The sequence below is a fragment of the Rattus norvegicus genome, chromosome 15 (assembly GCF_021556685.1).
Source record: "Rattus norvegicus strain SHRSP/BbbUtx chromosome 15, alternate assembly SHRSP_T2T, whole genome shotgun sequence".
NCBI classification, from domain to species: domain Eukaryota; kingdom Metazoa; phylum Chordata; class Mammalia; order Rodentia; family Muridae; genus Rattus; species Rattus norvegicus.
Window position 1 is genome coordinate 6638638 of NC_141548.1, and position 27099 is coordinate 6665736.

Below are 27099 nucleotides of genomic sequence, written 5' to 3' on the forward strand. Positions count from 1 at the left end.
GTAGGTATTTCCTTGTTGGGTCAGGTGTTTCGCTGTGGGTCTGGGCTTTAAGACCCTCATCCTAGCTGCCTGAAACTGAGTATTCTGCTAGCAAACATCAGATGAAGATGTAGAACTCTCAGCTCCTACGGCACCATATCTGCTTAGATGCTGCCAGGCTCCCACCTTGATGATAAAGAACTGAAGATCTGAACCTTTAAGCCAGCTCCAATTAAATGCTGTCCTTTGTAACATTTGTCTTAGTCATGGTATCTGTTCTCGGCAGTGAAACCCTAACTAAAAACTTCACATAGATGCCTGGAAGTCTAGATAATTAGCATGCAGACCCCATAAATGTGTCCCTACATATCTCAAGAAACACTTTGTTCAGGTATGATCCATTGCCACAAATTAGGAACACGATGAAGGACAAACATCCACGGTAGGGGCTGGAGAGATGGCTCATCATTTGAGAATTTGTTTCTCAAAAGACCTGCAGGGCACCTAACAATCCTCTGTCACTTAAGTTTCAGGTGAAACCCAATGACCCCTTCTGGCCTTTGGGGAATAGCATGCACAGACCTACAGAAGGCAAAACACTCATAAATGTAAAATAAATCAACAACAACAATAAAGAAAAACAAAAGCACTCAAAGGAGGGAAAACCAAAGGAGAAAACTCATAGGGCACCTTTGCCTGGATATTTTGTCCAGCTTTTAAAGAAATCTAGAAACTGAATTGTAAACTATGTGGTCTGCTTGAGTTGAAATCCCAAATGAACATAGTACATTGTCAAGAACAAAAGTCATCATCCTAATCAAGAAGAACAAGAAAACAACCAACCATAAAAACCCTATCCCCTGAAAGGTCTTGCAATTTATTATCTCCTCTGTGCAGTTACAATTGATATCATGTTTGAAGGAAACCAAAAGCAAGCAATTCTGTTTCATGACTGCTTCTATACTCCCTATAATATTGTTTTATTTCCTGGGAGATACTACAGAACACCTGATGAATATTCCATTAATATGTTCAACACTCTCATCCACAAAAGAGTATATTTTAGTGGTCACTAAATATTTGATAAGGATAAAGCATTGATATTTTATTTTCAATAAGAAGTTGGTATTCAGAGTTGGACACACAATCTACACTGAAAGTACAATTGTCTTTGTATCTCAGTCTAACTGGGAAGTAATTATGATGCCCAATCCCTGTGAGAATGCAGAGATCCATCTCTGCCTGAGAGCTGTGGGATTTCAGATGGTTACATCACACTTCAATAAAGAAGGTTCTTAAGAGTGACGAGTTCGAGATCACTGTTTGATTCACAAGGATACATTTGATTTACTCAAAAGTAACAGGACACAAGGATTCAATATCTGCGGTGTAGATGGTCTTGCTGGCCTCCTCACAGAACCTCTTTCCCTCCTCACAGGATGCTTGCAGTTCAGTCTGCTCCACCAGCAGTTTTCTGTTCTCATTCATCAGAATCCTTACATTCTTCTTCAATTCATTGCATTCATTCAGGAGGTGGAAGTTTCTGATGCTGAATCAAAAACAAATAATGGTAAATCCCAGGCAGTTTCTATTTGCCTGCCACTCCTGCAAGTACAATCATCCCTTCAAGGGCCCCATCCCCAGGCATCTCCAGACTAGAGCCACAGTTTACATGATAGCACCAATTAGAGGCAGGTCAAATCCCGAGTCCGCACTCCATGGGAATCAAAGTACTTCAGAAAATCTTGACACTAGAGGGTATATATACATCAAAGAAGAGGAAATGGTGCATATGGGTGCTTATGTGTTCATGGTATTCTAAAACCATTGGCAGGTAGAGGGCCAATCCCCTCTGAGGGCTGATAGAAGACCCAGCAGCTATACAAACTTTCCATGTGTTTCTCATGGATCACAGATCTTTTTTCAAAGTCACAGCTGGACAGAAGTATTCCCCGCCTAGTGCTGGGGTCTCCTTTCTGTCAGTGACTCACCGGTAGGAATTGTTCTCTTGTATGAGCTCCTTGTACTTCTCCATGGCATCACTTATCCAGTTGGTCATCTTATGCATGTCCATCGTTCTCATCTCATGTTGGGATTTAAGCATTGGCAATTCAACACTCAGCCTGTGTTAGAACATGACCCAAGGAACAAATAACTGTCTGAACCCATGATTTCAGAATTAGGTGAAGTGTAAATAAAAAATAGCCAATAAAAAATTCAAATTCAAGGAATGGGGGCTAGGGAAGAAAGTGGAAAACTCAAAGACCACAGCAAAAACACAACAGTGAGATTCAAACCATCACTCTCCCATAGAAAATATTTCTCTGTAAATCAGCATGCATTTGTTTTGAAATAAGTAATCCTTAAAAGGCTGGTGAGATATGGTCCTATAAAGACCCTCTGTATAGGAGGGGGGAAAGTCTGAGAGCTGCATGTTTGGGAATAACAAGTGCCAAGAATTTATTCCCACAGTGACCTTTTCTAGGTCACAGTAAACCATCCTTGGATAATTAAAAAAAAGAAAATAAAGTTCAAAGCAGGAAAATGAATAATAAATAAATAAATAAATAAATAAATAAATAAATAAATAAATAAGTAAATAAATAAATAAATAAATAAATAAATGAACTCAGACTGTTCTCTGGACTACCTAAGCCCAGTATATACCACAAACTTGCTCCTTCCAATGGTGCTGGTTAAATTAATTATCCTGGCCTTTGGACAGCAGAGCTAGGGGACCAAATGGAGGGAGCTGACCTTGAAGAGCTGGCCAGGTAAGCATGAAGGAATTGAATAGTTGTGTAAGAAGTATAAGATGTTTCCTCCAGTCTGTGCCATAGCCTTGGGTCCAACAGAAAGATGTGATGACATTTCTCTTGTTTTGAATGCAGGGATTCTCAATCCTTGTTACAAGACTCCCAGAGGCCGAAACTACTTTTTACAGGGAAGAGGATTCATAACACCTCCTCCCCTCAGGAGAGCCCTATGTGCCAGCAAGGTAAACAGAAGGAGCAAAGTGCTCTGTTGATCAATGACGGCCTCACGGACTCATCACTATCATGACCTGCAAACTGTTCATCAAACAAATCCTCAGACCCAATCAAAGGTCCCAGACTTCCTGATCCTGAGCAAAACACACACAAATACTTTCACATCCATCCATACATACCAACCCATATACAAACATAATTAGAATGCCAACTTTATCATGGAGGTGCCATAGAATCAGTGTATAACGACCAAAATCAGAGTAAGAGTGAGGACATTCAGGCATTTCATTCACACACTTAGATGCAGCAAGTGTGACCAGGTCCTTCCAGCTGTTGAAAAAAATCCAATCCAACTCCAAGGAGATCAGGGTCAAGTACAAGAGAGGTTGACCCCAAACACACAGCACCTAGCTTCTCTCACAGGCCAGCACCTGCCAAGGCTCCTTAAAATCCAGAATGAGAGGTGAAACACTTTTTTTTTTTTGGTTCCTTTTTTCGGAGCTGGGGACCGAACCCAGGGCCTTGTGCTTCCTAGGTAAGTGCTCTACCACTGAGCTAAATCCCCAGCCCCGAAACAGTTTCTTGATGTGAGGAAATCTTGGCTTAGCAGAGAGAGCACAAGACAGTCAATAGGTTACAGGGCATAATGACTACCTGTAGTTCAAACCATCATTGACATAAAGGTCCAGGATTCGAGAAAGTTCATCCCGCTCGATTTTACACTTCTGGATTTCAAGTTTTAGTTCCTCCAATTTCTTTATACGCTTTTCATGGTTACTGATGAAATTTTCTGATGATGCCTTCCGAATAAACCCTGTAGATAGATAAACACAAGTGAATGTACATATTGGATAGCCCATGGGCAGAAAAGACCATTCTGAATCTCAAAATGGAGGTTGAGGAAGAGGAAAGGCTGGAGACTTGTTGAATCCCTGAAAGAGAAGAAAAGCTATCTTTAATGTGGACTCTTAAGCTATTTCCCTCTTCCCAACCTCCATTGCCATACATAAGCCTCACTCACTATTACATGATCCCTCATCGTGAAAGATAGAATCTACCTCAGACATAAAGATTTGGGACATTGTCAGCAGATAACAGATGTGGAGCAGGTCAATCCTGGAGTTCACAGCACCATCAAACCCTAATCGTGTGTTCAAGCTTAAAGTGTCTGCGACCTCAATTCATGACTAGGGGGTTCATCCTTCCTTGTTGTTGTCACCACAGACTTAGTAACCTACAGGAATCTAGAGGATGAAGTGCTTCAGCACCCAACCATGAATGGGCACATTGTTAGTCTCATAGGGCTTCCTCCTGGCATTCCTTGGCAGTAGAAATTAAAAAGCTCATAGAAAAGAAGCTGCAGGCTGTCCAATTCCTGGCTCTCTGTCAAATTAATCATCAGGACTCTTGACTCTTGGTCTGCAATTGACAAATTCCAAGGCTCCTGCTTGTAAGGCCGACTCCTGAAAGGCTCAGCTCAAACCTCCCTCCTGGAGGAAGTTCCCCAACTCTACCCAGTACTCACTGTGCCTTCCCCAGAATGATTTCATTCTTCTGTACTTACAAGACAGGAGGCCAGCTTTCTTCTGCCTCGGTCTGGTCTCTCCTTGGTCTCCCCTCTCCTTCTGAACGAGCTTGAGCAGCTGGTGAAACATGCCTGTTTGTGAACCTAAAAGGCACTGAGGGAATCCCACAGGCAGTTGGTGTCACCACAACACTGGTGACATCACAGAAGATTTTAGTGCTCTCTTAGATACAAGAGATTGTCCAAGGAAGAGATTACTGATGACGTCACTGGAAAGTTCTATGGCCTACCTGCTAACCAGCTCTCCCAAAAGAAACCAATTTCTATGGGGCCCTTTTCTGCAGCCTCTCCTGTGACCCAGGGAATATCCTTTGGCAACTTCTCCTCCAGAGTTAGATATTTCTCTCTGCTTCATCAGATGTCATCAATGCTTTTGATGGGGAGAGTTGGTTACAACCCTGAATTGCATAAGATATTTTTGTTAGTATCTAAATCTCTAGGGACCACAAATGAGGACGATTTCTATCAATAATAAATCTACACTTGAGACGGTGCACATATATACAGTCTAATTCCCAAATTTTTCTGTTTCCTAGAGGCCAATATATTCCTCCTGTAATTTTAATTTTATAAAACCTGAATAATATTTGCTTATTGTGCATTGCTTGATAGCCAGGGCTATTTCCACATACACGTCCATGTAGTTCACAAAGTCAATGTTAATAATCCTACTTTTTGCAATAAAAACTCCCTTTTCTTCGGAATATAGGGGATCAACTACAGGGCAAATATAAAATCATAAATTTCTGTCCCTTCTTTTACATATTAAGTAGGACATCATCCCTTTCTCAAATATAGCCAGACAATTAAATTGGTCATCAGTGAGCAAAGGTCAACCTGGACTTCGTGTTCCTACATTGTAGCCCGACAGCCATCACTTCTCCAATATCTGTCTTCCTTAATTTCCAAGTCCAGGCATGAGGATATTGGGGGTTGCCCCTTGATACAATTGATGCAATTTTGCATTTCATATTTGACTTTGCTGGTACTCTGACGAGGATCAACATAAAACTTGGGATTTTCTTAATCTCCTTTATGAATAGAGATGAATGCACAATCTGCTCTGTCGTCTATGTTATTATGGCTACAGTGAGGACCAAGTATGCTAAAGCTCTTCATCTGATTTTTCAAACAGCATGCTCATACAAGTGTGGACTTCTGTGGGTTGTGCGAGGGCAAGGTTGAGAACACTGGCTGAGGGCTGTGAATGGAGAAGTGGGACGGTGCATGCAGGATGGAGGGAAAGGCCTGTGTGTAGGTCATAAACAAAATCACAATATCCATTGATTTAATGACCATTCAGGAAGTGGACTTCTGCAAAATGACTTCAGCTGACCAGCATGGCAGGAAACCAGAAACAGATTCAATGGGGATTTAGATCAACTGGATGGGAAACATGGGCTTAGAGGCAGAGACATGTCAGCTCAGGAAGAGTGGAAAAGCCAGTGTTGTCTGTTAAGCTTCTCAGCCCCATGGTTAAAGGCAAACAGCAACAAGTTTTAGCACTGAGGAAAAGAAGAAATAAAAGCCAATTTGTTGAAAAGTCTGGTCACCAGAAAATACTGACATCCTCTGTGATGCACATCATCTCTCAGGGGTCCGGGCCATCAGAATAGCTGGATGATGGCTCTCGGCATGGGCTCTGCCTGCACCCCTTTCCTAACTGCAGAGCTCAAATCTGCTTCAGCCGAGTCATCAGCTCCCCATTGTGTGGCATGGAGATCAGATCGCTGCGTCTGCCTATGCAGTCTTTCTTTACCTATGAAGACCTGAGGAACTGTTCTCCATCCAGTGAGCTGTTGTAAATAATCTTGAATCTCATTGGTGTTGTTAGTGGCTGTGATGTTCACGAATCCATAAGACCAGGTTTGAAAGGCAGGTGACTGAGGATTTCTTGGGTCTTTCTGCAATAGGGGCAGGTGGGCTGGATGAACACGACCACCTTCCCAGACGGACACCTGCAGTTCACAAACCACTGAGCCACGCCGACAGGCTGCAGCTTTCCAGGAAGGAACATTCGGTTGAAGGTGCTGGTCCCGTGTCAAATGGAATTGGAAAACCTGATGTCTTTGCTTCTGTGGACCAAGACCGGAAAAATCCAACTACATAACAATCTGAGGACAAGTTGTGAGAGGTTTGTTCTTTCCTTCAATCATGTAGGTCCTAGGAAGGAGCTCAGGTGTAGGGAGTTGGCAACAATTACCTTTATCTGCTGAGCCATCTCATCTGCTGAATCCCTCATTCATGGAACTGAAGAAACTCTGTATCCATCTGGTATTCTGTGTATATATCTGTGTATCATTTGTACAGTGGATACTTTTGTCTGTTGGTTGGAAAGCACCAGTCTGGTGGGCTCATGGTTGGTCTCAGTAGTCCAGTCCAGGAGCTGCTTTACAAGAACCATTCATTGATCTAGAAGAAACTCTTTTTATAGGCAGTGAGATCTACTGGAACAATATCAACCATCCTTCTCCCTTCCCAGTTCTGAACTGAATCATTCTCCACCAAAGGCCTGTGGTCTCTGCTGCAGGCTGCACCCCCAAGGCTGTCTGAAGCTTGCTCATAGCAGTGCATTTATGGGACGGCAACATGATTTCCTCACCACTTCACCCCCAGGAGAGTTTTTTCAATTCTTTATTTAATCTGATGGGTCTAATCTACATCGTCACCCAGGATGAGATGGGGGAGTTCTGCTCCAACCCTTACAGGAAGAGATCCTGAGATATGATGCTGTACCCACTAATGCCTTACCTGGACGCCTGCCAGTTTAGACAGTAAGCATGGCTATCCAATATATGTGTTCCTACTGGTCTCTAGAGAGAGAGAGTGAGAAAATATGCCTTGTCCATATGAAGGCAGAAAAGAATGTGTGGTTCTAGAAGACAAGGTACGAAGGACTGCGTGAAAATCCCAGTGACTGAGAAAGCAGCCTGGAGCCAGTTGTGTTATTGAGACTTCCGACAGCTTGGCCTTTACACATGTGACACAGCAGACTCCCATGAGCAAATCCTTAGCCTGGAAGATGTAGTTATGGTAGCCCAGAAGAACAAACACAGAACTGTCCCCTCTGTCTGCCTCTTACTACTCTGATCTCCCACATCACCGGAGGCTGAATGGTCTTCCGCATACCCTGAGACGCAGCTCACAAGGGACAGCACCTGTGTTCAACAGAGCTTCATCTGAGCCTGCCCTTGGCCTGTGGTGGATGTGCAGGAAGTGAGCTGACAAGTGAAATGTAGCCTGGCTGGGTCTCAAAGTGCAGCTTGAGACTCACCCACTGTGATTGTCAACACTTCCATGTCTCCATTGGGAGAGCAATGTCACAATGTCCTCCTACTGTCTTCTCACTCCATTCACATGCTTCGTGTGACACAAGCTCATTCACAGTTCCACAGGATGCAGCATAGCTTCAGAGCCCTCATGTCGGGCCACAGAAGCCAAGAGAGCAATGTCACAGTTCACAGTGATAATGTAGATAAGCCAGGGCCTTTCCTCCAAGTTTTACTTTCAAGTGTATCCTTTTATTGCAGTTTACGCTACTCTTTCTAGAAGGCCACCATACAGGAGAGCATTTGGATGACGTCACTGGGAACTGCCAGGGCCTCCTGCTAACCAGCTTTCCTTATGGTGACCAGATTCTGAGGTGCCATGTCCAGGAGGCTCTCCAGTGACACAATGGAACCCTTTCCATATCTCCTCCCTCTAAAGCTAGAGATTTCTCTTTGCTCCATTAGTAGTTACATGCTCTGAAAGGGCAGATTGCGTCAGGGGCCTGGCATGGGGAGAAAACATCAAGGGACATGGGGTGGAAGATTCTTCTGCATAATAATTTTATTCCCAGATCCAGTCCTGTGACATACATTCCAATTTCCTAGGTTTTCCTGTTTCCCAAAAGGCAGTATTTCCCTCCAGACCTTTAATTTAATGGATATTGGATTTCATTTTCTTATTGTGCATTCCTTCCAAGGTGTCTTTCTTTACATATATTCATGGATGTGTACTCACAAAGTCTCTGTTTTGCATCCCTCTGTTGCAATGATCTTGGTAACATAGTGAACCCAGTTACACAGTGAATATACAACTTTAAATGTTGTGCACCTACTTCAAATGATAAACTTTCAAATCCTTTCTCCAAAAAATAACCAGATATTAGTGAGCAAAGGACAACGTGGACGGAGATTGCTCTTCCGCAGTTCCATTAGACGTCTCTTCTCTAGTATCCACCTTCCTGAGTTCCCAGGGCCAGGCCTGAGGGTGTTAGAGTTTGGACCATGATCCTGTATTCATGCCAAATGTAAGATCCAGGAGGTTGGGCAGGGAGTGGAAGGACTTGAGGTCAGGTGAAAGCTCAACTTTAATAGGTCCAGAAGTTCTGGAGGGAGTCTATTTGGCCTTGTCATCTGTGGCTTCAACATTCTTGACCTAGTTGTGAGGAATCCATGTTAAAATTCCACCTAACCTCATAACTGTAAGAGTGTAAAACATCGCCACGTAAGTTCATTGCAAATTGCTTTCATTGTCCTTTCGTTGCCCACTACCACCAGGTCCAAATTAGGGGATATTGTAGATAGATTTAGAGGTTCACTGGGTCTCTCTGATAGTCAAAGTAATAGACTTTACAGAGAACTGGACAGACAGGATTTCAAGAATAAAATAGTTGAAGAATTCTGCCAACCTCTGATCTCTAAGACTTAGAAGCAATGGGGCGTGTATTCTAAACATAATATTATAGGGTTCAACCCCTCCTTGTATGGAGTACAGCAGGCCCAAAATAAGAAAAGAGCCTTTCCACCTTTCCTGGACTCTAATGAGAGTTTTCTTAGTGTCTCCTTTAATGTCTTGTTCATTATTTCCACCTACCCAGAATTCTGCACAACAAAGACTCCAAACTATTCATACATCTTTGACTGTTATTCATAGGCTTTGGCCGTGAGAGCTGGGCTATTATAGGACAGCATTCCTAGTGAGTGGCAAAATTAGGAGGAAAGTTCCTAGCAGAGCTTTCTAGTTGCTCTATGATCAGTTTCAGTCCGATGTAGTGAGCTTCTACTCACCCAGAAAGGGTATCAATAAAAACAAGCAGGTACTTTTATCTGACTCTAGGAGGCCATGTGTCAGTTAATTCAGGTTCCCATAATTTATCCTAGCGTTGGCTACCTGTATGCAATCCTTTCTGGGTAAATGATCTCTGTTTTTTATTTACATAGGTGTAAATGTGACATCTGGCTTTGACATCTCCTTCTACACTGTCCAGTGTATGTAGGTGTAACATACCTTGGTGTTGGCAACTCAGAGAGTTCTGTGGACCCAAGACAAGTAGTCTGGTAAAGCTGAGTTACCAGAAACCTGCCAATTCTTTCTGGAAGAATGATCTTTCCCTCTGGTGTTCACCACTAACCTCTGGCCTCAAGCTATTCATTTGATTCTTTTGCATCCTCGCCTCTTAGTTATACTCGAAATACACGAGATCTAAGGCACAAACCACATGAAACTCAAGAAGGATGACGAAAATGTGGATGCTTCACTCCTTCTTTAACGGGGGAACAAAAATATTCACAGGAGGGGATAGGGAGGAAAATTTTAGGGCAGAGAATGAAGGAACGGCCATTCAGAGCCTGCCCCACATGTGGTCCATATAGATAGATAGATAGATGGATAGATAGATAGATAGATGATAGATATATAGATATAGAGATATAGATATAGAGATATAGATATAGATATAGATATAGATATAGATATATAGATATAGATATAGATATAGATATAGATATAGATATAGATATAGATATAGATATAGATATGGATATATATCCACCAAAACTAGATGAGATGGATGAAGCTAAGAAGTGCATGCTGACATGAACCGGATATAGATCTCTCCTGAAAGACACAGCCAGAACATGTCAAATACAGAGTCAAATGCCTGAAGCGAACCACTGAACTGAGAACGGGACACCCATTGGAGGAACTAGGGAAAGGACTGAAGGAGCTGAAGGGGCTTGCAACCCCATAAGAACCAACCAGAGCTTCCAGGGACCAAACCACTGCCCAAAGACTACACATGGACTGACCCTGCGTAGGTAGCAGTAAATAGCATTGTTGGGGCAACAGTGGAAGGGGAAGCCCTTGGTACTACCAAGGTTGAACCCCCAGCGTAGGGAATGTTGGAGAGGGCAGTAATGGGGGTTGGACAGGGAGGGGACACCCATTTAGAACGGGAAGGGGAGTGGTTAGGGGGCTGATGGACAGGAAACCGGGAAAAGGAATAACATTTGAAATGTAAATAAGAAATGCCCAATTTAATAAAAATGGGAGAAAAAGAATAACAACAAACAAACCAACAAAAACAATAAAGAAAATGTTCCAGGGGCAGTGCAGGGGAATAGTGGTGAACAATAAGGGGGATGTATAGGGGATACACATATGGGGAAGGGAGAGGGAAGGGAATGGGGGCTTAAGGAAGGAAACAAGGATGGGGAATAACGTTTGAAATGTAAGTAAAGAAATATATCTAATAAAAAAATTTAAAAATATCGTTCCTCCAAAATTGCTGGAATTCAATAAATGTGCAGTTATAACCGATGCTTTATTATAAGGAATGCAGAGGCATACAGCTCTGTGTGTCCTGATCGCTTTTTATATTCCTATACTGAATGTTTTTATTTCCTCTAATGTATTAGAGAAATACTTGTGTTTCTCCTTTGTTTGTCATTATAAAGGAAGCTAAATTTGTGAGCACAAGGATAAAGCAAGGATAATTTTCGTCATGTATGTGGGATCCACAGAGCACGACACACTGTCTACATTAAGAGCACAGTTTCCTGCGTAGCTCTGGCTGGCTGTGAACTGATGGTAAAGCCTAAGCTGCATGAGACTTGCAGAGCACCACTGTTGCCTTATACTTGTGCTGTTACAGGAGGAAGAACCACACACGACTCAGGACGGTCTTGTGAGTGAAGGGTTAAAGGTCACATTTTTATTTATTGGCAAAAATTGATTTATTCGAGAACACTTTAAAGTGGGGAGTCAATGAGTTCAATGTATATAGCCTTAAGAATATAGCATATTAATTAAAAAACTAAAGTTAACAAATAAATACCAAAACTTCAAACGTAAACAAATAAAACCAAATGCATAAAACCAAACTTCAAACTAAAAACAAATATAACAAGTAAATTAGTCAGCATTCAATTCCTGCTGATTCTTCAACATATAACTCCAGACTGTTGCTGGCCTTGCAAACACAGCAGAACGGCAGGTAAGATGGTAAAAATCTCCTCAAGATGAATGTAGACCTGCCTCACTTGGAGTGGTTGGTTGTTGATGGACAAGTCGTCAAAAGGTTAAACGTGAGGCGTGTTCCAGGCCACATCTCAAGGTCTTTCAAATTTAGCCCAAGATTGGTATGGTTACAAGGACTGAGATGTGGGAGGTGGTGTCAATCTTTGCACCCTCAGTGCTCCTGGTGGACAGTCCTGTCTCTGAGAGCTGTAATCCTGCTCTGTGCCCTGGGAAAGCTTCTGCTGCAGTGTTCAGACCTAGGGGTGGAAAAGGCCTGGTGAGAACCTGCCATGTCACTTATCCCATACACAGCAGCACAATTCAGCAGGATAATCCAGGATGATCTTTCATCTGAGGTCATTCTCTCATGCCCAAGAGAGAAGGGTAAGAGATCCCACAAGCCTGCATATTTTCCCAGCTTTTAAAACTGCTAAAAATTAAACAGTGAACAGCAGATAATTCCAATCATACGTATACATTATATTTTAATATCATGTAGCAATGTCTCAATGTCAGATGAGGAGAGATATGAACAAACTAGAAAACAATAGGAAGGCCTTGGAAGTCTGGCCATCACTGAAATGAAGACTATTATAATTCCTCCAGTGCAGGAATATGCCTGGGGTCCACATGACAACCTCAAAATCTGTAAAGACCCAGAGAAACAATATCTCAAGAAGTACATGAACACTGAAGTGATATTATACTTGGCAAGAATATGCTGCATGGAAATCTTGCCGAGGGTAGGCATTGAAGTCCAAAGGAGATACTCATGCAGAAAATAAACTATACCACTCCTTTGTTTATGTGTATCGTAAAACTATTTGTGGGGAGACCTAAAGGCACTGGGCTCAGATAATACAAGAGAGCACAGACTGGAGGGATCAGTACACAATAGCCAGAATCTCTATGGATCACATACACTTCATGGACGGAATTTCTTTTAAAATGGACAAGAAAAATATTCTGAGCTGCTCCTAGGTGACAGGTGCTGAGAACTATGGAGAAAGTCACACACCCAATAAGACAGTTTATAAGTACAGGGAATCTACTTGGGTCCTCTCATCCTGTGCTTTCAAATCCTCTCAGTGACACCGAAATGATGCTGCATCTTCTCAGACTAGGCCTTTTGCTCAGTGACCAGTTTTTGCTGATTCAGGGGGTCCTGCAGACTTTCCTCCATTTTCTCCTCATCCTGGTCATTAGAAGATTATATTGTCCATGGAGACATACATGTATACAGACATAGACAGACAAACACCCAGACATACACACTTTTGAACTCACCCAAATATATTTGTTCACATATACAAGCAGAGTAATTTGCAGAATGTGGTTAGTTTCCCAGTTAATGGTAATAGAAGGGATCACCCAGTCTACTATTGTGGCATAAGAAAAAAAAAAAACCTGGAGTGGAGTAAGTACACAGTGAGCATAGCCTAAAGACAGCTCAGCCAATAAAGTGTATTCCCCTGAAAATCAGAAATTAGAAATGTGACATCTAGGCCTGTTAGCCAAGCCTGCTTAGCAAGGTCACAAGGCCGTGCACAGGAGGCTGATTTCAGGCAACAGAGCACTGGGGGGGGGGGGCAGGTGAGCCTCTTCAGTCCTCTGCTCACTGTTTCCCAGTGCATGCAAAGTGAGCTGCATTTTTCAATATGAGGTCCCTTTACCATACAGTACCTGACAGGGGAAACAAACTACCAGCACAAACAGCTAGGAAATCTCCATAACCACAATCCAAGGTAAAACTTGTACTGGGATGCTATCAGATATAATTCGAGTAAGAGAAGGCTAATTCAAAGCCAAATGCTGGCAGGTATAATCAAACTCAGCCGCAGTCCATGGAAGGGCTGGACAACATTGTACCTTTTCACTTTCTGACTGATGGACATCTGGGTAATTTTGCTTCATGGCTGCTCTGAGGTGAACCACTAAACACTAATATGCCACAGTTTCTCTGCTCACACCTACTTCTTGTTCTGGAATCGCTGTGTCAAAAGGTTGAACTTTCACAAGAGTTGTACACAGCTTCTCACAGGGCTACCCATTTGACACCTCCAGCAATGTCTGAGGGTCATCACTGTTCTAAACCCTCCTTACAGATGATTTTCACTCAGATCAAATGATTTTGAATAACAACGGTTAAGAGTGCCACAACACAGCACAGGGTGAGTGCTTTGGACGATTTTGAGCCTAAGTTTCTGTCTGAGGCAAAGATGTGATTCCACCTCAGCATAACTCCTGGACATCTTCTGCTTGCAGATTCAACTCTAAGCAAATTAATCTTTCAATTAACAAATTCCAGGCCAAACTCCAAAGCCAAGGTATATTCAACCAAGTTTAGGCCAATCTGGAAAGAAAGTGGTGGCAGGTAATGATTAACATAACCAGGATGCTGAGAAGACACAACAAGCCACATGACCTTCCAGTGTTACAATACACCGAGAGCAAAGAAGGCAGAAGAGCTCTGAGTCATCAGTTTCTATACTGAGGTATATAGATTTCACACAGCAGCCTCTCCTCACATCCCTGTACCCTATTCAAGTTTTCTCCAAGTAATATCAATATTTATGAATAGTTTTCCCAGTGTAAATAGTTTGAATAGTGATCAAGACCCCATTAAGAACAGTTTAAAATGTAATTGGAAAGATTATGTTTTCTCTTCTTCTTTCTCTCTCAGAGTGTTTGTGGTGTGTGTGTGTGTGTGTGTGTGTGTGTGTGTGTGTGTTAGTGTGTGTATACTTTTACATGTTTCTAAATATGCACATATAGACTTATACAATATATATAAATATATATATGTGTCTGTGTTCAGAAACTTGATGACTTCACACACACATGTGAAAAAGCACACATATACACACACTTATATATATAAGACCCCCATATCACAAACAATTAAAACAAACAACTTCCAAAGTACAATATGCACCATAGTCATAAACATGATCACACATATATGTACCCACAAACACACAAAAAACACCCCCCCACACACACAGAGTCAGAGAGAGATGGAGAGGGGAAGGGAGAGAGAGAAGAGAGAGAGAGAGAGAGAGAGAGAGAGAGAGAGAGAGAGAGAGAGAGAGAGAACAGAAATCATAAGTGAGAAGCAGAAAAGAATGGGGAGGCCATCATGCTAGAACAACAGTTGTTGAATACAGATGAGGCAAAGGAAATGTGTCAAGTGAGAGCTTAGACACTGCTATCCATCCCTTATAGAGTAAACCTGTGTAGGGAATGCACTTCTTGGGCACACTAGGTTGAGAGAGCTGGACAAAAATATCCCTCTAATCCTCACATATCTCACACAAACCCTCACCCTGAGAGAAGTCTTTCCTACATCCCTGTTCATCCAGTCAGCTCCAGGACATAAGCCACAGGAAAGAACACTAAAACACTGACATAAAACAGGACGGACAAACTGCTTCTCAAGCTCTGTCACTAGAAACCACGTATTGGACAGGCAGAAGGGACCATTTTCAATGTACGGGGAAAAGGAGAGAAAGTCCACAAGTCCCATCATAATTGACAATGAGAGCCATTCTTTTGGCAATTGAACTGAACTCTAATCAGTTCTGTGCACTACAAAGACGGCTACCTCATGGCATCCCTCTAGCATAATGGCATGTAAGTGTGCAATGTGTGATCAACAGATCCCCCTTAAGGAAATGCATTTTCTAGTTGAGCAGGAGGATTTGGTTGTCAATCCTCCAGTTTCTTGCATGAAGCTAACATCACAGAAAGTTTTGTAAATGTTCAAAGAGATGAACAACTGGATGAGACCTAGGAGAGTGTCTGGATAAGGTGGAGAAAGGTTAAACTGGTTTGACTTGGTTTATGCTTAGATATCAGGAAAACCTGCCCTTGATGCTTCATTCATCCTACCTGAGGCTGCTTGTTACATGGATTTTCATACTGGCTTCCCCACAGAACCTTGTTGTTTCCTTAATAGACTCTTCCAGTGCAATCTGTTCCCATAGAAGCTCCCTGTTCTCATGCCGTGCTCTCTGGGCATTGTTCTTCAGCTCAAACAACTCAGTTAGGAGGGGGCAGAAGCTGCGGCTGAGACACAAAGAAAAAATGGTGACTCCCAGCCAGTCTCCAACTTCCTCCCACGTCTCCAAGTCCATTACTTCTTCTAGGGTCCTGATCTGAAGAGAGTCTCAGATTATAGTCCAAGTCCACAGTAGCCATGGAGCATGATCTAGAGACAGGTCAAATGGAGAAAAGAGCCACATTCCAGAAGACTCAGGGCACTTCTCAAAAACCTGACACCATTGATTCAAGTTTTTCCCAGAAGAGGACTTAATCCCCATGTGTGCTTATTTGTCCATTTTATTAGAATATCGCTTGGAGGCCAATCTTTCTGTGTCCTGTGTGTCCTAGAGCCTTCCTTAGACACAGGCTTCCTTGTCTGCTTCAAACCCTATAAAGCCTGATCCTACTTTACTTCAAAGATAAGAATGGGCTGACACATGCTGTGCCCTGTGCTGGGGTCACAACCTTGTAAGTTACTCACCAGTACCAGTCATTTTCCAGTGTGAGGTGTGTACATTTGACCAAAGCTCTATTGACCTGCTCGCTCATTTTCTTCATGTCGGTCATCACTTCCTGGTGCTGCATCGTGAGCATCTCGGACTCAAAGTTGTTCCTGTGGTAGGGCATGGTCCAAAGATGAAATAACATTATGAATGAAGGATTCAAGAATTACATGAATTCAGACTGAATCCTGAACTACCCCAGCCTAGGACATGCCACGCCCTTGCTTCTTGGTACTGGGTCATTTGATATTTATTAAGTTTAGTATTGTGAACACGGAGACAGCAGTGCCAGGAAACAGAAGGAGGGAGCTGATTTGCTTGAGCTCCCTGAGGGGGTTTGAAGGAATAGACTAGCTTGCCAAGAACATTCGAGGACCCTGTGTCACAATCCAGGCTCCAACTTAAGCCCATGAAGACTATTCTCCTGTTCTTAGGTAACAATTCTCAATCATAGAATCTATTGCTACATGAAAACCCAAAGGAACATGAACAGTATTTACAGGGAAAAGAATTTATAACACGCACCAGGAGATTTCCATGTGCGTCCACCTGAGCAGATGTGAAATGTTCTACTGCTCACAGTGAGGCTCTCACCCTCATCATTATCATGCCATGGAAATTGACACAGGATAATTCTCAGGCCAAATCAATACATAGAATACCCAGATCTTAAGTGATACACACAAGCACACTCACACATGCATACACACACACAAACTCACACAAAACACTCTCTCTCTCTCTCTCTCTCTCTCTCTCAAATACAATTAGAATGCCAATTAAATATAAGGATGTGGCATTATCTCCAAATACAATGAATAAAATCAGAGAAAACCAATGATCCCCTGTTGTCAGTCCAGTCACACACTGTGAGGCAGCAAGTGGGATTGGGTCCCTCCAGCTCATCACAGGACCTATTGAACCCAAAGCATCTCCACGTCAATTACAACAATGATTGGTCATAATCAGAGCACCTAGAAATTCCCACAAGCCAACACCTGTCCAGTCTCCTTAAACCACACAATGAGAGCACACACACTACTACCCTCACTCTCAGCCTGTGATACAATCAGGCCACAGGCTATGATTTACGTTTGTAGGAATTAAAATAGCCTGTGCCACCATCCCATTCCCATCTGAACTTCACATTCTGATGCAATCAGGAAAGTGATTTTGACCATGAGGACACCCTGGAGTTGTAGCCTACTGTGATGTGAGGAAATGTGGATTTAACAGAACTTGCATTGTGACTACCTGTCATTTAAATTCTTTCCCGGGTAATCGGCCAGGATACTCCTGAGTTCATCTCTCTCCTTCTGCATCTTCTGGAGAGCAATTTTGATGTTCTCCAAATGCTTCATTCTCTCCTCTTCAACAGGTGTCGTGGAGGGTTGGGACGATGCCTTCTGATCAAACTCTGTAGGTAGATAAACACCAGTGAACAGGCATATATGTGGACACAGTGTCAAGGAAAACTATGCTTACTCTAAACAGAAGTCTGAGGATGAACAGTTCTACAGATACAGTGAATCCCTGACAGAGCAAGAAAGCTATCTTTAAGCTGAACTCAGCTAGTTCCCTGTTCCCACCATCATAGCCATATGATGACATATGCCATCATAGATATAGACCACACCTCCTAAAGCCATTCCTCTGTCACTGAAATACTAAAGCTGGCCTAAACAAGAAGAATTGGAGGACCTTCTCAGCTAATGTCTGATGTGAGGCAGGTAAGTCCTTGAGTTCAAACTGCTTAACATCTTGAATCCCTAATCATGTGTGTTCAAGGACAAAGTAACTGAGACCTTGATATATGACCAGGAGAGTATCCCTCTTGGCATCAATTACCCAAGTAATCTACAGGACACTGCTGAGAATGAAGTGTTTCAACAGCCAATCCTGGAAGAGACACTTTGTTATTCTTATAAAGGCTCATCCTGGTATTCTTTGACACTGCCCAGGACACTAAAGAGATCCAAGGAAAGCCCGTTGACATATAACAGTTCTTGGTTTTCTGTCAAACTAATGATCAGAAATTATTGTGTCTGGGTCAGCCATTAGGAAGACTGAGGCTCTAAATCATACGTCCTACTCCTGGAAGGACCAACACAAGCCAACCTCCTCCAGGGAGCTCCCCTTGCCCTGCCCAGTACTCACTTGACCTCCTCAAGGACCTTTCCATTCGTCTTCTTCTCCAACGTGATGGAAGGCTAGCCTCCCTCTCCCTTGGTCTGGTGCCTGCATGGATATGATTGTCCCTCCGAAAGAGACTGAGGATCCTGGAGAACATGCCTCCTCGGGAACCCATTAGGAAATGAAGGGAAATCGCTCAGGCAGTTGGTGTCACCACAACACTGCTGACATCACAGAACATTCTAGTGTCTCCTGGATACAAGAGAATTTCCAAGGAAGACACTACCGGTGATGTCACTGGGAAATGCCATAGCTTACTTGCTAACTACCTCCACCCAGACTGACCAGTTTCTGCAGTGGCTTTTCCAGAGACTCACTTTTGAGCCAGGGAACACCCATTCGCTCACTCTCCTTCCAGAGCTTCAGAGTTCTCACTCCTTCATTACAACTCAGTTGCTGAGGAGAGGGAGAGTTGTATCAGGCCTTGAAATGGATAGAACATCTTGGTTAACAGCCAAAGATCTAAAGACCGTGGATGAGGGATATTCTTCTTCCTGAAATGTATAAATCCAGGGTCCGTGCATGTGACATATAATCCATTTGCCACAATTTTTACTGTTCCCTAGAGGCCAATATTTTTTCCTACTCCTTTAAATGTATGCAAGCTGGACCTGTTGTTTCATGGATTGTGCCTTGAGAGGGGTCATGGTTTCAATATATTCACCCATGTTTTTTCCTGAAATCTCTGTCTTACCATCCCATTTTGTGCAATGGAAACTCCCTTTTCCTGGCAAAAAAGCTTCTCAGGTATAGAGCAAACATCAAATTGTAAACTTTCTGTCCATTCTTAAAGTTAAAATCCCCAAAAGTGAGGGAGGAACTGAGACCCAAGCGAGAGCCATGGAGGGGCAGAATGCAGAGGTGCTGCTGGCCAAGGAAGAGCAGGAGGAAGCAGAGAAGCTGTAGCACATCATGGTGCACTGGGAGCTAGAATTGGAGTTCAACCTGGGCAACCTGCTGGCTTCACTCTGAGGACCTACAGGGTGCTTAACCATCATTTATAACTCAGTATCTGGTGTCTCTCTGGCCACCGTTGGAACTGCATTCAGAGGAACCACAGACAAAAGTCATCCAAAGAACAATTCACCAAAATAAATAAAAATTAGTACATTTTTCTTTCAAAAAGGCATACAAATGTATGGTCAAGTCAAACAAAACCCAAGGAAACACAAGAAATGAAATATTTCACAACAACCCAAGAGTGCAAGAAACAGTATAAAAACAATCTCTTAGGGGTTGGGAATTTAGCTCAGTGGTAGAGCAAGGCCCCGGGTCGGTCCCCAGCACCAAAAAAAAAAAAAAAAAAAAAAAAAAAAAAAAAAAAAAAAGAAAAGAAAAGAAAAAAAGACCAATCTTTTAAATCTATAATAATTCTATATGTATTTCTTGAAATAGCAGTTGGAGGAAGCAGGCTGTCATGCTCTTATAAGTTCCATAGCCTCATCAACCCTTGTGACAATCTACACCTGTTTGATTTTTTCTTAAGCACAGATATGTGTGAGTTAGAATCCCGAGGTCTGTCTGTGATCAGACTGTAAACTGTAGTCAATGTAACACTGGCAATCATTAGCCACAATCTTCAAGTTTCCCTTGTAACATCAGAGCACTGCCATAACTTTGGAAAGCAAAACTCACCCTCCACCAAACTATCCTCCAAAATCCAGTCTCTCCAAAACACCAAGTCCATTCCTCATGCTATAAAGTATGACGGCCAAGCCTTGCATATGAAGGATCGATATTGCAGGCTCTAATACCTCACCAAAGAGACATTGCCCTAAATTCTTTTACAAGTCCGGTTTCCATGATAAGAGTTATATTAAAATATTATCCCAATCTAGACCTGTTTCCCTGGGTTGGCACATGCCACGTGTTTTCTCGAATGACTCCTTTTTTAAGCCAACATTCTATTACAAATATTACAAATTTTCAACCATACCCAATAACTTAAAAGCCAGTCACTTATAGCCAAGACATGTAAAGCTTATTATACATTTAAAACCAAACAGAAAAAAATGAAGTGACTACACATATCTTTAGTACTTAGATCAAACACCATTTTTACTTCTTTAGCTGTCATTTTAAAAGAAGCACCTTGTTACCTGTTGATTCCAAATATCACAGTCAAAGATTTCTCTAAGAGAAACAGCTAACAGCTCCATTACCATAGAAGCTTTGAAGCTGCTGGCACCTTTAAGGCCAGCTAGTGTAGACATTGAGCCAGCCCCCTGGGGAGCTTCCCCAGTGGATAGACCTAGGCTCCTAGCTACATTCCTCCATTGAGGCAGGATTCAGTCAGAGACACACATGGCAGTTAACACCAGAGATAACCAGTTATCTAGGATGCTGGGCTCCAAAGGTCAATTGAAACTGTTTTATTTATTTGTTCCTTTCTTGAAAGGACTTAAAACTAAATCAAGGGGGAAATCAACCAGCATTTAAAGTTTTCACCATTTTTTCTTTTAAACATGAAACACAAAACATTCAAGCAACAAGAAGCACAACCCAGACATACATTGACATCCATGGACAGCTTGGTGCAACAAGGACAGACAATAGACATAGAGGGAAGGAGCTAGATGGTGTCCCACCAAAAGGACGCAGATACCCTACCTAAAGGACACAGAACCAGAAATAAGCACTTCTCCAATAGGAGCCAGCAAGGAGGCAGGATGTCCCCAGGAGAGCTCTTAAAAAGCTTAATCTCACTTTCCTTCTTTTGCCAAAGCATCTGTGGAGAGTCTGGGAGGAATGTTTTTCTCAAACCATTTTCTCTCTTGTCTAGGGTGTAAACTGTCTCTAATCAGGGTCCAAAGACTAAAAGCATCGATGAGAATTAACTTTGCTTCTCTAGATTTTAGCATAACTCTAAAAGAACACGTACACAAAAACATTTGACCATTATTACCTTGTCCCTTTTTACAAGGTTTACTCACCAGTACCCCAAATCTTTATTTTTCTTTGCACGTGCTTTCAATGCCCACGGTGCTTCTGTATCCTGCTTACTGGGACCTTTCCTGGCCCATTTTCCCCAATACGTCCCTCCTTCACTGGCCGGCTTCCTGGGACCATCTCGTCAGGTTGTCCTCTCTTTTCCAATCTTGGTGGGACCTCCATTTGATGATGCCTGTGTCATCAGGACACTCAGAACCGGGCATAGGCCTATAAGAGTTAAGAAAAAACACACACTCGGGTCATTCATGTTAAAAGAAGGCTGTCCACGCTTTACTGAGATCTCCTTATATACCAGAGGCAAAAGCCGTGGAAAAACAATAAAGCAGGTGAAAACCCCAACCAGGAAAATAGGAAAACAGGAAAAATCTGCATCGTGGCAAGTCCCGGCCCCAACACAGGGGCGTAAACAACTTCTTAACAATAAGAAGCTGAAAGGCTCAGCAAGAGGAATGGGTGCCATGGAAGGTCCTGGCCCCAAATCAGGGACCGAGAGAAGCTGCCAAGGGTGTAAACAACTTCTGGCCATAGTAGGCTGAAAGGCACAGCGAGGGGGAAGGGAAACACTCCAAGGTAGGGCCCAACAGGCTAATATAAATATATATTGGAAAAACTAAAACACTGTATATGAAGAAAAATAATTAAAAAGTGCTACATATCTAAGCATAACATTCATAATAAAAGAAACTCAAATGACAGAAATTCATAAGAAATATTCATCATCCTTCTACATCACGCAAATGCAAATCAAAATTACTCTGAGATCACTTTTCACACTTGTCAGTATGACTAAGGTTAATAACACATGTGACAACTCAAGCTGACTGGGTTATGGAGCAAGGGGAACATTCATAGTCTCCTGGTGGAAAGGCAAACTTCTACAGCAACTTCGGAGATCAGTATGATGGTTCTTCAGGAAGGTGAAAATTGTTGTACCTTAAGATACAACTCCAGGTCTCATGTCCAGATGTTGATTCATCCTAGAATACAGACCCTTGCTCAACCATGTTCAGTGAAGCTCATTTATAATGCTTAGAATTTGGAAATATTTAAGTTGTCCCTTAACGGATGACTGCATAAAGAAAACATGGTGCATTTACACACTGCATTGCTGCTTAACAATTACAAAAGGCAAAAAGGAAGCATGCACTATGCAGGACAATGAATGGATCTAGTAAAAGTCATTCTGGATGAGACAATCCAGACTGAAAGAGACAAATGGGATACATATTCACTGAAATGTGGGTGTGGGTGTTAGCTGTTGATTCTTCAATCTGTGTGACTGTATGATCAGTTTAGTGTGAGGGTCTAGGGACGTGGGCCAGACTGTCCTCATTTAGGGAAGTACAAGTTCACTCATGGATTGCTGAGGGACACTGTCAGGGATAGGAATGTGAAATGTGAAGAGACAGGGAGAGGGCAGCAATGGAGGGAACATAGAGAGGGACAGTAAAATGAGGCGTTGTATCGAAGCCTAAGAGAGTAGAAACACTAATTGCTTTTTAAATTGTTTTATAAAGGTAACTAATGATTTATTATGGGTGCAAGGAGAGAAGTTAAAATGTTGATTGTGTTCATCTATGTGAAATTTCAATAATAAGTAAGTCACAACAGTTATGGATTTTGACTTTCAATGAACCTGTTACAGATAATGAATATCTAGTCCTTATGGAGACATCTGTCACCATCTATTATACACTAGTCATTTTATTTGTTTACATTTCAAATGTCATCCCCATCATTGGTCTCTCCACTTTGAACCCCCATACCCTCCCAATCCTCTTTGTTTCTAAGAGGCCACTCCTCCACCTACCTACCCACTTCCACTTCACCCCTCTAGCATCCCCCTGCTCTGGGACATCAAGTTTCTACAGGGCCAGTTGCCTCCCATCCCAGAGATGTCAGATGAGCCAGTTGTTGCTACACATGCTCTACACTATATGTATCAGGAGCCATGGCCGGGACCACATATCCTCTTTAGTTGGTAGTTTAGTCCCGAGGAACTCTGAAGGCTCCAGTTAACTGATATTGTTGTTCTTCATATTGGGTTCCAATCCCCTTCATCTCCTTCAGGCTTTTCCCTAACTCTTTTATTGTGGTCCCCAGGCTTAGTCCAATGGTTGGCTGTGAATATCTGCATCTATGTCTTGAACAGAGGCACATGGGATACTAGAAGGAAGCCTCAGACTCCAAAGTAAGGTAATAGGATGTAATTCTGTATTTTCCCAGAAGATGGCGACATAGGATCCTTTTCACAAACTTGTTTCTCACTATCCTCTTAGTTCTGTCCAGCATGTCAGGAAAGTTCCGCAATGTGCTCTGTGACTGAAGATCCTTCTGCTTGCTGGAACTCGATTTGCTGCGTGGAATACTCTCGATCGGCGATGGGCGTCTGGGTCGGTGGACGGATTGACTCCAGGAACTGAGAATGAATGGACTGAGTTGAGCAGACATTGAATTCATCTGAGTGGTTGGCATCTCCAGAACCTGCAGCTTAGCATCCATGGATCCAGGAGAGCACAGTGTGCAGGGCTGAAATCAGATTCTGTAATGGAGAGGCGGAAGAAACTATGGTTTTGAAGTATTTGTTCTTTTTGAAAGCACAAAGTGGGAGATCAGTCAGTTATCCTCTTTTTGCAACATCTTACTCTGAGCTGCAGGACATATCCTGGGGGATATTGCTTTCCATATTCAATGGGCTTTTCAGAAATTCCAGTTTCCTGAAACGGCATGGCCCTACTTTGGTGGACTGACTGGTAGGAAGTGGAAAGGTTCTCTGAGGGGCAGATGAGGAAAGGCCAAAAGAAGAGGAAAGAGACAGCTATGAAAGGGCTGCTGGTGGGTACAAGGAAACAACAAGCACATTTCTCAAAGCCCTATTTTACTATAGCACTGTGGGAAGCATAACCACAAGCTGACAGAAACAAATTGTTAAAATAAATAATGCATTCGTTCCCATCCCCCAAACTACCTCGTTTTTATCCACCAAGGTCAATAGAAATTTAAGCCTCAAGTACACCTTCTCTTAAGGTTCCATACCTCAGCAGGCTGAAAAATCTGCCAACAGGCCTTGACCTACCTTGACTATGCCTAGCAGGCAGACCTTCTCTCTCTTTCTTTTTTTTTTTTTTTTTTTTTTTTTTTTTTTGTTTAAAGATTTATTCATTTATTATATATAAGTACACTGTAGCTGTCTTCAAATACACCAGAAGAGGGCATCGGATCTCTACAGATGGCTGTGAGCCACCATGTGGTTGCTGGGAATTGAACTCAGGACCTCTGGAAGAGTAGTCGGGTGCTCTCAACCACTGAGCCATCTCTCCAGCCCTTTTCTCTCTCTTTCTTTTCCTCTGTTTGAGAGCAGGAGCAAATGACTTTATACTGTGGGAGGATTTCCATTATCAACAAACATAAATTTTTCGAAGTCATTAAAGCTAGAAGGCCAATCATTGATGGACAGGTGTGGTCAGGTCATTCTACCTAAACTATCCCATGGAGAAAAGTAAAAGTGACAGCCATACCTGTGTTTAGGAAACAAGATGTCACAGGTGATTTGAATATGGGTGCTGTGTGGGAGAGAGGAGGTTATGAATCTAGCTGGAAAAGCCCACTCCACTTTTAGATGTGTTTTGAAAGACATATAATAGAAATTTAACTGCAACAAAATTTTGTCAGCAAATGTGCTCTAATAATAGGTGGTTAGGTTTTGTGGGTCATATTGACACAGAAACTGGATTAATGGTAATATCTTGGGAAGTAGCTTGTGTTACAAGGAGAACTTCAGTTATCCCTTGCCTAGGCCATCTACTGTCTTCTCTTCTCTTTTTCCTCTTTCACTCTTCTATCTGGGCTGATGTAGCAAAAGGCTCTTCCCAGAGACAAGTCAAAGGAGAATTAAGGTGACATCTTTACCCTGTTTTCTTATACACACATTGGACTGCGAAGGCTGTGAGGGAACCAGGCGGGAGGAGACTGCAAAAGGCAGAAGGAAGCAGTGACTGCACTGGTCGTGTGTCCCATTCTGTCACAGAAGCATTTTAAGAAAGGAGGGTTCCATTGGCTCAGAGTCGGGAAGCACAGACTCCATCCTAGAAGGGGTGAGTGTAGCCGTGAGAGGTGCAGTTGGTAGAAGTGGACTGGCTGGCAGGATGTGAATGAGACTCTTACCATGTGGGTGGAGCAGGGAGCAGAAATAGGGAAATTCTAGCTCTTAGCTTCCTCTCTGTGCCATTCAGTGAAGGCACCTGGCCTGAGAGTTATGGTGTTACCACCATTCAGAGTGAGCTTTACGTCAATTCTCTCCCCAAAACCCCTCAGAGCGACATTCAAAGGCCTGCTTCACTAACACACTAGGCACTTTTTACCTTCCTCAAGTTGTCAGTGACCAGCAGCAGAGCAAGGCAAGAAGGTTGCACGGCCATTTAGAGGGAGGAATCAAGGAGTGGTATCCGTGCAAGCCAGAAGAGACCTACAGGAAAGCTGGACATCAAAGAGCCACACACATTCTCTCATGGATTCTCATGGTTTTCCCAGGGTGAGATTCAGATGCATGTGGTAGCTAAAGGCATTTCTGGCTGAAGCCGGTTTTCCTATGTGACATTAGGAAACAGTTGTAATAAAAGAAAGTTTCAAACAGCAAACTGTTCTGATTCTGATGGACACAAGTCTGATACTAGGCTGGAATTCTCTTCATAACTTTCGATACTTTTGAAAATAAAGGATAGATAGTATAATGTACTCGAATCCTAAAATACTGTGAAGTATGCATTTCATAAATATGCATTACATGATATTCAGTTGAAATTGCTGGGAATTGTACTTTCTTCTATCCCTATAACCACTTGGCTCTGGACAGAATTACTAAAGAATATGATGACTTGGGCTGTGTGTGTCTCTGTGTGTCTTTGTGTGTTCTGTGCTTGTGTTTATGTGTGTCTCTGTGTTTCTTTAGGTATTTATGTGTTTATATATTTATGTGAAAATGGAGGCTCTGTCAACTTATGGTATTTTTCACAGTAGCTATTGTCCACAGTGTTTTATGAGATGAAGTCTTCATTATGGCAGATGGAGTCAGAGAGACTACAGAAAGATCAAAGTATGGGGTTGGGGATTTAGCTTAGTTGTAGACGCTTGCCTAGAAACCGCAAGGCCCTGGATTCGGTCCCCAGCTCCGGAAAAGAAAAAAAAAAAAAGAAAGAAAGATCAAAGTATAGAGGAAGGGGCAGGGAAGATATCACAGCAGTTGAAATCACTTACTGTTCTTCCAGAGGATCTGGAATTGGTTCCTGGTAACCATACAAAGACTAACACCAACCTCGATAGGCAAAGCTGTCTCCCAGATTCTGCCCACACTTGACAACCTCGTGATCCACCCATACAAAAGGCAAAACGCAGATCCGGGTCTAGTGGCTAAGAGTGACATTGACTATCTAATCCGGAGGGGAGGAGGGTGGCGGCCAGCAGCAGCCGCAGCGACAGGGGCGTCCAGAATACTCCAGGCCACCTCCCTCCCCACCCACCACTTGTTTGGGTGGCTTTAAAGAGTTGAGTAAAATCAAGCTGGTAACCAACC

General features: G+C 42.6%; 2 protein-coding genes across 2 annotated transcripts; both read right to left on the reverse strand.

Moving 5' to 3' along the window:
- Nucleotides 1-1057: 1057 nt before the first annotated feature.
- Nucleotides 1058-4694, reverse strand: LOC148000747 (disks large homolog 5-like). The gene is made up of 4 exons (XM_087587020.1): nucleotides 4534-4694; nucleotides 3624-3783; nucleotides 1971-2102; nucleotides 1058-1528 (listed from the first exon to the last, which is right to left on the reverse strand). Exons 1-4 carry the CDS (start codon nucleotides 4622-4624, stop codon nucleotides 1327-1329), a joined length of 585 nt encoding a protein of 194 aa, XP_087443146.1. The 5' UTR covers nucleotides 4625-4694; the 3' UTR covers nucleotides 1058-1326.
- A 6811-nt stretch (nucleotides 4695-11505) lies between these two features.
- Nucleotides 11506-18735, reverse strand: LOC134481923 (uncharacterized). The gene is made up of 5 exons (XM_087587023.1): nucleotides 18543-18735; nucleotides 17640-17802; nucleotides 16364-16495; nucleotides 15730-15906; nucleotides 11506-12095 (listed from the first exon to the last, which is right to left on the reverse strand). The coding sequence occupies exons 1-5, from the start codon at nucleotides 18691-18693 to the stop codon at nucleotides 12011-12013; spliced, it is 708 nt and encodes a 235-aa protein (XP_087443149.1). The 5' UTR covers nucleotides 18694-18735; the 3' UTR covers nucleotides 11506-12010.
- Nucleotides 18736-27099: the final 8364 nt, after the last annotated feature.